The following is a 10,284-nucleotide window of genomic DNA, read 5'->3' on the forward strand; positions in this document are numbered from 1 at the left end:
TTAATTCTAGCTTTCTTTTTTAATATTCTATCTACATTTCCCTCATCTTTTTTACTTTCAGCTTTTCTTTATCTTTATGTGTCTTGAATAAAGTACATAACTGGATTTTTAAAATGCCTTCCAGTAATACCAAAAGTAAGAACAAAAATTATTTTTAAAAATGGCAAAAAAATACTCGGTCAAATTTAAAAGTTTTGCTCTTCAAAATACACCATTAAAAATACAGTAAGACAAGCCACAGATTGGTAGATAATATTTGTAAAACATGTATTTATTAAAGAATTATGGTCAGACTAGAAAATGAAGTCTTAAAACTCAATAAGAAGACAACCTAATTAAAATAATAGGCAAAAAATGGACAAGAATTAGTCATCAGGAAAATGCAAATTAAAACCACAATGAGATACAATTATATACTCACTCCTGCTGCTGCTAAGTCACTTCAGTCATGTCTGATTCTGTGCGACCCCATAGACGGCAGCCCACCAGGCTCCCCTGTCCATGGGATTTTCCAGGCAAGAGTACTGGAGTGGGGTGCCATTGCCTTCTCCGTATATACTCACTAGACTGGCTAAAATGAGAAAGACTGATAATTCCAAAGTTTGGTGAAAATAAGGAGAAACTGAAACCATCATACTTTGCTGGTGGAAATGTAATGTGATAAAGCTACTTTGGAAAACAGTTTTTAATAAAGATAAATATGTACTTACCAAATGATCCAGCACTCCTGCTCCTGGGACTCCACCCAAGAGTAATGGAAAGATATGTCCCCAGAAAGATATGTTTGTGAATGTTCATAGAAGCATTATTCATAGCAGCCCCAAAGTAGAAACTATCTACCTTCTCTTTAATCAATGAATGGGTAAACAAATGTGCTATATCCATATGGTAGGGTGGTACTCAGCAATGAAAGGGAATAAAGTACTTATACTATGTGGAAAAAATCTTAAAACTCTTATGCTAAGTGAAAGAGCCGGACATGTAAGACTATATATTGTATGGTTCCATTTATATAAAATGTTGGAAAAAGACAAAACTGTAGAGATAGAAAACAAATCATTGGCTGCTGAGGACTGGAGATGGGAGTGAGAATTGAGTGCAAGCAGGCCTAAGGGGTGTTTGGAAGTGGTAGTTTTCCAAAACTGAGTTGCAGAAATATTTTCATGACTCTATGCATTTAAAAACTCATAAAATGTAAAATGAATGAATTGTGACAAGTAAAGTAGTTGTTAATAAAACAAACATTTAAAAGAATGTGTTCATGGTTGTTGCATGTTTTTAACTGGAGCATTTAGTCCATTTACTCTTTTTGTAGTTATAGATATATTTCGATTTTTTCCTGTCATTTTATATTGTCAAATATATTTTATATATTTATTCCTTTTCCCCTTCCTTTCTTACTTTACTTTGGATTATTTTTACCTAATTCCTTATTTCTTCTTCTATTAACCTGGAAGTGATACCTTCTGCTGCTGCTGCTGCTAAGTCGCTTCAGTCGTGTCCGACTCTTCGTGACCCCATAGACAGCAGCCCACCAGGCTCCCCCGTCCCTGGGATTCTCCAGTCAAGAGTACTTTAATATAGTCACCCTAGAAATGTCAACATACACACTTCCAAGTCAAAGTCTAGAGTTAATAGCTTGCCCTTTTCTTGGACAATGCAAGGAATTTAGAATACGTGAACTTTAATAACTTCCTGCTTATGTATATATAATACTAATGTGGCAATTTTAACCCCTCAAGACATTTTAATTGTTTTATACAGTTTAATATTATTTGACTGTCCACATATATGCTATGTTTTGGCTGTCCTACTTTATTACATCTCAGATTCTACATCCATGATATTAGTCTCAAAATTTTTTTTATAATGAAAGGTGATAGATTGTATTAAGAATACTGTTTTTAGAGTCAAACTGCTTTATTTTTTATACTTTTTAAAAAATAAAGCATAACTAGAGGGATACCCTGAACCACGCCCAGTGTCACACCTAGTCAGTGGCAGAAGCAGGATTTGAAACAATGAAGCCCTTATTTTAAACCCAATAGCATCTCCTCCATTGTGAAGTGCCGGAGTCCAGTTCCAGCAGCCAGGGAATGAGCCTGAAGGGATGGGCGGTGTCGGCGAGGAACAACACAGCCTCTCAGTTTTCTTGGACTGCATGTTTATTTCAAGCTTAAGATTCTCTTTTATATTTTTACAAAAGCATTAGGTCAGAGGTTTGACATTTTCAGTTCCCCCTGACCCAGATTTGTTGTCTCCATAAATCATTGTTGCCCCTCAAAAGGAGTTCCTGCCTCAGCCATTCTCTTATCTACTTCTCATGTGTCCTTGTGAATACATTGTAACTCATGCTAATGTCTGGGCTTCATACCACATTCCTCAGTTTATTTCTTATCTTTCTAAATCTTGTTTGGCCCTAGTCTCCTGAGCTCACTTTCTCTAAAAAGGCTTCTAACCACTAATATCTCCAAAATTCCTAATCTCTATAAGCTATAGTAACATATGCTAACATTGCAACATTCCTTAAATCTTGAGCTTCTAACTATTTTAATTATTCCTAAGCCCTAAATTCGGCAAACTCCTCTGCCATAAATATTTCCCTCACAAATAGGTTTCAGATAGCAATGCCTCGCATGGCCTCAAGCTGTGGCCTACGTGCTCATCCTGGAACACTCTTTTGTAAAGGTCCTTGAACGAATGTCAATGATTAACTTTATAAATTATTCTCTGAGCACAGCTGCAGAAGGCTTTGTGCCTTCTCATGCTCCTCTCAAGAACAATAAGCACCTTAATATTCTTTTCAGTCAACTCAGCCGAGGAGAGGAAAAAACAGGTCAGAATCACAAGGCCTAACTCCTTCATCCTGGGTTCGTGCCTGCGGGACAAGGAGAGGGAGTTGGGGCCGTGCCTCCATTTTGTCAGTAAGGCCTAACGTGGCTCCCGACAGTGAAGGGATTCTTACAACCCATAGTCTAAGAAGTCTGTTGGTGGCACAACAGACCAGAGCCATCTTCACTGTCAGCAAGTTTTGTGTAGAAGTTCAAATCCCCCTCATACCTTGAGGTTCATAAAGGTTCATAAATAATTCCTCTGAAAAGTTTAAGCTAAGTACAGGTGACTTGAATTTCAGCCTTATGAATTCTTTTAAAATAAATTTCTCTGTGTTTCTTGCACATTTATTAGCTTGCCAAACTAGGTAACTGGAACTGTCTTGCAAAATTTACAGGACAAGACTGCTTCCATATATATCCAGTTCTGTGTTTGGGCTCTGAAGTACTGAAATGTGCTGCACTTATTCCCAGGACAGACCCTTGTTCTATAAAGCAGAGAATTGAATTTCCCCTGATACAAAGTCACCTGGATGTTGTCAAGCCATAGGAGAGATTGTATGATGGAATTGTTAAATGCTAGATAGATTTTGAAGCTATCTTTGGTGGAGAGGTTTCTTTCAGAAGTGTGGTTAGCACAGAGCAGTCTTCCAGGTCTTCTAGGTTTTCTACTATCTCTATAAGCCTTTCTACAGCGTGGTAGGACAGCGTCCTGCAGGAATTGGTTCTGAACTTTTCCTGTAGGTCCTTCTGGCTCAGAGGCTTCCTCCAGTGGCCGTAGAAGGTATCCGAACGCTCTGTGAAGATGGATCCATCCTTGAGGGCAACACTCATCTCACAGTACAGTGTGTTGAAGTTTGGTAGGTTGTCTCGAGGGTGCTCCAGCTCCACCTTACCAAGCAGCTCTCTCATCTGTGGCCTGTTGATCTGGCGTTTGTGGAAGGCTGGGACAGTGATGACACCATCGAGCAGCATGGCACAGGCCACATACTGGAAGGAGTGACGGGCTTCATGCTCGGATTTGGGAAATGGCCTGTTCACATACTGGACATCTGGAATTCGAAGCACAATTCTCTCAATGCGGTCAATGGGGAGTGGGCTTTTGTCTGTTACAAGGTGCCTTCTCATGGATGCAGCTGTGTCTGCCACCCAGTGGGTGGCCAAATGGGCAGGGAAACGCTTGAAGGCCACATCCTGCTTCTCCAGAAGCCAAGTGTGTGAATCTAAGTCTGGAAGGACTTTAGGAGAATAGTTGGTATAGAAGGCCCCAAACCCTGTCTCCAAATCCAAAACCCGTTTGTTTCCCTGGAGACCCAGCATTGCCAGGAAAGCAGCTTCTAGCCCATGCCTGGCAGCATTGCCCACGTGAAGTGGCTTGGTCTGAGTGGCAGCATTTGCCATGGGTGCCCCAGCATGAGAAACAGCAATAGCCAGGGCCTCTTGGCACTCTGTCACGCTGAGCCCAAAAAACTTAGATGCGGCGGCAGCACTCCCCAAGGTTCCCACCACCGAGGGGGGATGGAATCTGAAAAGCAAAAAAAAGAACACAGAGGTGGAGACTTACAAACTTCAGCTGCCAGGGGGCAGTATAGTACAGTGGTCAGGAGCTGAGCTAATGGAGCCCTAAGGCCTACATTCAAATCTCTGCTCTTCCTCCTATTAGCTATATGATCTTGGAAGTTATTCAACTTCTCTGTACCTGTTTTCTCTTACATAAAGTGGTCATCATCTCATCATAATAGTAAAACTCCCTTGTGAGTTTTGAATAAATTCCATTTCCAATTGCATTGAGTTTTTACAGTTACTTACAGAGGCTTTCAGCAATCAACAACTTTTGCCTTTTGGGCAATAACTGTAACAGTGAAAGTAAAGGAAAGTCGCTATAATTACAACAGGGCTTGACCCATAGTAAATTATTTATAAATGGTACTGTTACAGTTGGGCTTCCCTGGTGGTTCAGCTGGTAAAGAATCTGCCTGTAATGTGGGAGACCTGGGTTTGATCTCTGGGTTGGGAAGATTCCCTGGAGAAGGGAAAGGCTACCCACTCCAGTATTCTGGCCTGGAGAATTCCATGGACTGTATAGTGAAGTGAAAGTAAAGAATTCCATGGACTGTAAAGTGAAGTGAAAGTTGCTCAGTTGTGTCTGACTCTTTGCAACTCTTTGAGCGACTTTCACTTTCACTGTTACAGTTATTGCCCCAAAGGCAAAAGTTGTTGATTGCTGAAAGCCTCTGTAAGTAACTGTGAAAACTCAATGGAAACTGTGAGCACTCACTCAATATTCTTATTTACTCCTCCCCCAGAAGGCTGGAACAAATGGCAAAATAAATATTAGATTGAACCATCTGATACAGTCAGCGTTGGACCATTTTTGATCTGTGGGTTGAATAGTCAGGTTTAGGGTATTCTGTCTGTTCTCATTCGTCTGAAGGACCCTAGAAATACCAAAGTAGATTTCTGCTTTGAGATGAGCTGAGGGCTATCCAGAGTACCCGTGAAGGCCAGCACGTCATGATCACCTTGGGGTGAGGGGATCCAGATCTGTTTATGGTCCTGGTTGCTCGTTGGCTCTCTAAACCCAGAGGAGACTTTTCACTAGCACTTCTGAGATCACACTTTTCTATATGGAATAAACAGTTTGATATCTGGTTGAGTGGACTTAACTGCCAGCACTAATGACAACAGCTTCCACTGAGCCAACCTCTATATCAGAAAGCTCCACAGAGATGACAACGAACAGCTGAAGGGCAATGTGGGTGCCTCAGGATGGGGCACACTTTCTCCATACCTCTTTGGTATGTCATAGGCTTCTTTGGAGAAACGCAGTAATCGACCTTGCACTTCAATACCAACATTGAAAGCCAGCAGCAGGTCAAGGCCAGAATACTTTGGACTTGGTGGCAGGGCTTCTGATAGAGCCATGAGGACAGGAAGGACAGCTCCAGAAGGGTGGGTGGCAGGGTGCCACGTGTCATCAAAATCCATTGAGTGGATCTGTGTGAATAGACACACAAACAACCAGAACCTAAATGTGTCTCCCTTCATGTGATGGCTTTTGGACCAGTCAGGGTTTATTTCAGTAATCACCTTTTTGATGTGACATTTTTAGATCTGATCCTCTGAAGGTTAAACCTATGAACTGGCTGGGATTCTTAAGCACATGGGTGGGCACTAGATACGCTATCCTCTGGCCAGATCAAGTGGGACCTTCCAGAGCAGCTAGTGAACCGCAAGGAGCTTGGGTCTTACTCAGCGGCCACCATTGGAAAGATCCATACCTTCCTTATAAACAAAGCTGTAGAATTAGGTAGCTTCTCCTCCCTCCCTCTTTGACCTTTCAACAAGTCACATGAAGAGTTTAATGCCATTTATTCCATATCCGGCCATATTTTCTCAGCCCTTTTTATCATGAAATAATTTCAAATCTTTAAAGAAGTTGCAAGAACTCTTGAACCCAGATTATTAAGCTATATTTTTAGATCTTTATTTTCTGCTATAAGGTTTTATTCCTCCTCATCCCATCACTAGCTTTTTCCTTACATGAAATGGTAATAACCAGAAGTTCAATTTAAAATAGACTTTTGTCTCATTGTGGCTGGTGCCTTCCCCACAGCTTACTGGATGTTTATTTGTGGATGCACCATCAGATTTGATTTTTGATATTCTGAACTACTGTCCCCATAAACCATAAAAATATCTCAGAAATCCCAACAGGTTCACATCCAAATTATATCTTGTAGACTGCTCCTGACACACAGAAAAGGCATATAAATTGTCTGTCAGATGAGAAGTCCTGATTTTTGGTTCCAAAAAAAGAGACACCAGATGGTCATTGTTTCTATCTTGATAAATATCTGCTGATTGAATGAAAGGCTGGTTGCTAAATAGAAACTGATACTGGCCACAGCAGAAGGGATTAAGAAGGAATTGAGTCTGGATATTTAATTTAGAGTTGAGATAACTTAGGAACATTTTTATCAAAATATTTCCATCTTATTTCCTCTCCTTCACAATTTCAAAAAACATCAATTCACTGTAAAAACATGAAACTGAAATTACAACATAGGCGAGAGGACAGGACACTTCACCTCTCTGAACTTCAATGAACTCATCAGTAGGGTATGAAACCTGGGAAATTTCTGAGATATATTCTGGCTCTGAAATTATTCTGATTGTTGAACAGTAGAAAAATCATGGAAATCTCCTTACAGCCACACCGTTAACGAAAGCAGCATAGGTTGGTGGGAGCCTGAGTTCTGGCTGGCCCCAAACAGTGCTGGATACATTGGAACTATAGATCTGGAATGAAAGAATATCGATCAGTGATACAGGGTATGAACCAACATGCCAAGTCACCATTTCAATAGTTGTTCTTCATCTTTGGAGACACTACTTTATTACCCCTTATTGAGCCCTTTGTGCTAGATTGAAGCCCTAGTTATTGGATTTCTCTCTTCTTTGTAGAAGAAAAATACAACTTTCTCCATGAAAGGGAGAGGAGATGCTGTCACTCAATCCCAGACTGTGATCCCTAAGTGCACCAAGGAATGAAGTCTGAATTTACTCTTATTTACTTCTTGAAGATAAACACTAGGAAAAGGTAGACTGGTCGTCTCTATCAAGCGTATTCTTTGGTGGGTGGGTGCACATCTCCCATGTAAACACGTGCAGGCTGGTCCAGGCTTTTCTCCAGAAAATCTTCAAGTCTTTGCAAGAACAAATGGCTCGGGGCAGGTGCTACGGCCACCAAGACTCTCAGGTAAAACTGTGCTTTCAGTTATAATAGTAATCAACTTGAGATATTGCTAGCCTTAAGATTAAGACTGGCCTTAAGACAGTGACTTAGTAAAGGACGTGTATGTATCTTAAGACTCAGGTAATATAAAGCATAGACGTACATATGTGAGAGTTGAACCATAAAGAAGTTCAACTGAACACTGAAGAATTGATGCCTTCAAATTCTCATGCTGGAGAAGACTTTTGGGAATCCCTTGGACAGCAAGGAGATCAAACCAGTCAATGCTAAAGGAAATAAAGCCTGAATGTTCATTGGAAGAACTGATGCTGAAACTGAAGCTCCAGTACTTGGGCCACCTGATGCGAAGAGCTGATTCATTGGTAAAGACCCAGTTGCTGGGAAAGACAGAGGGCAGGGGGAGAAGGGGGCAATAGAGGATGAGATGGCTGATGGCATCATTGACTCAATGGACTTGAGTTTGAACAAACTCTGGCAGTGAAGCCCAAGGAAGCCTGGCGTGCTGCAGTCCACGGGGTCACAAAGAGTTGGACACGACTGAGTGACTGAACAGCAACAACAAATACAGCATAGAAAAGCATGAAACTGTAAACCACCATGCTGTATTCAGCAGGCGCTCTCTCTAAAATGAAGAGTAGAGCAGTAGAACACAAATGCATGTCCCTGGATACATCTCACAAACAGGTGTGTATGTACACCTGGTTTCAGTTCTAAAGTAGACATGGAGCTTCTTACTTTACTGTATCCACTGGTTTTGTGAAACACTTCTGTGCTGGTTCCCAGGAGCCCCACTCCCAGAGCATCCAGAACCATCCTCTTGCTCCGCTGAATGACACGATCTGTGAGGTGTCCCACCTTCAAGCCGTGGATCACTTTGGCAAAGCTTTCTGTGACAGACTTTAAAGGCAAGAGTGTTAGAGCAGAGCTACAATTACTCTGTATTCACACACTTCCTTTCTACATGAGAACTTAAGGTACTTCTGCATAAAGAGTGTGCTCCATTACAGGAAACCCAGTTGGTCAAATTAAGTTCAGATCCTAAAAAGTGACGTGTAGTGAACACATGTATGAGGCAGAGGGATGTGGAAATGGAAGATGGCCAGTTTCTGTTCTCAGTAGAGTTGAGGACACAGAGTAGCAAGCAGATAATGGCCACAGAGCGTGGTGGGCTTTGGTGGAGGCAGGAAGAGACTAAGAAGGGGAGGAGAGGAGGGAAATCTGGCCCATCAAGTGAGCATGCCTGGCCGTGGAGTAGGGCCCAGGGACTTCCCTGATGGTCCAATGGTTAAGACTTCACCTTCTAATACAGGGGGTGTGGGTTTGATCCTTGGTCGGAGGGCTAAGATCCCACATACCTTGGGGCCAGAAAACCAAAACATGAAACAGAAGCAATATTGTAACAAATTCAGAAAAGGAAATGGTCCACAGAAAAAATAAAAAACTTAAAAAAAGAAAGAAAGATAGTAGGGAACCCCAGCAGACCCCCTGACAAGTCCTGAGCACCACCCCATGTGCCAAAGAATAAATGATCTCTTTGTGGCCCCTGAGGAAGGGAACACTAGGAAACAAATGGGCAACTGCTCAGCCGTCTTTCACCTTGGGCTGTCTATTTCTAAAATATCTTTCTGGTCTTGATTTTTCTCCTGGCATTTACATCTGTTCTTAGTAAAGATACTATGACTAATGCATAAATTATGGTAAAATAAAGAACTCAGGTTCAATCCCTAGATGGGGAAGATCCCCTGCAGGAGGGCATGGAAACCCCACTCCAGTATTCTTGCCTGAAAAGTCCCATGGACAGAGGAGCCTGGTGGGCTACAGTCCATAGGGTTGCAAAGAGTTGGACATTACTGAAGTGACTTAGCACACACTCATGCACTTAGTTAATAAATATTTCATGAGATCTTGCTATGTGTCCGTCCTGTGCTAAGCACTCTAGCACCAAGATATTTGGTGCTTGGTGTGCTAAGCACCAAACCAAGATATTATGGTTCCTACCACAAAAATACTTATCTTCTCCAGGGGACTAAGGACAGTAGACAGATAATTTGAAAAGCAGTATGGCAACATCATAATGGATAATTGCTAAACTAGAAGGTTAAAATTCCATGAACTTAAACTGATTCATTTCTTCCTATTTTTTTTAATCAGAGAATTACATCTATTCTTGGCAAAACATCGATGAAAAACAAAATGCATTTAATTAGACCATCCAGAGGCTATGCGAAACATTGAAATGACATTTTAAAGGTAGAAGCAGGTAACTCTTCAAAGGAGAGGAACTGAGAAAGCTGAGAAGAAAAGGAAAGCTAGAAAAACCAGTTTAAATAAGCCCCATAAAAGGAAACAATACCTGGAGCATCATGTTGTTCTGAAGAGGAGGCTTGTCTCAGGGTGAATTGGGGAGCAATTTGGTTGCCAGCGACTGTCTTTATACCTCTCTCTTCTCTTAAACCCATTCTCTTTCATTTTTTTTCTAACTTGAAAATTTCCACTATTTCAACACCTCCCAGCTACAATCACTTCAACTTCCTCTTTAATGAGTTGTTTAACTTACAGTAAACTAACTAAATAAACCTAGAAGGTACAGTAGCAATGATCAAATGAGTCCTCACAGATATCAGAAAAGTACATCGATGGCAAAACAAGGTATCTTGTGCCTAGATGCTATCCGTCACAATCAGAAAAACAGTC

The 10,284-nt window shown here is 41.3% G+C and overlaps 1 protein-coding gene across 1 annotated transcript; it reads right to left on the reverse strand.

The window, feature by feature from the left end:
• Positions 1-2,141: 2,141 nt before the first annotated feature.
• IRG1 (immunoresponsive 1 homolog (mouse)) lies at positions 2,142-10,032 on the reverse strand. The gene is made up of 5 exons (XM_010855134.1): positions 9,944-10,032; positions 8,326-8,487; positions 7,044-7,133; positions 5,623-5,828; positions 2,142-4,356 (listed from the first exon to the last, which is right to left on the reverse strand). The coding sequence occupies exons 1-5, from the start codon at positions 9,953-9,955 to the stop codon at positions 3,411-3,413; spliced, it is 1,416 nt and encodes a 471-aa protein (XP_010853436.1). The 5' UTR covers positions 9,956-10,032; the 3' UTR covers positions 2,142-3,410.
• Positions 10,033-10,284: the final 252 nt, after the last annotated feature.

This window comes from Bison bison, unplaced genomic scaffold (assembly GCF_000754665.1).
Source record: "Bison bison bison isolate TAMUID 2011002044 unplaced genomic scaffold, Bison_UMD1.0 scf7180017864354, whole genome shotgun sequence".
NCBI lineage: Eukaryota > Metazoa > Chordata > Mammalia > Artiodactyla > Bovidae > Bison > Bison bison.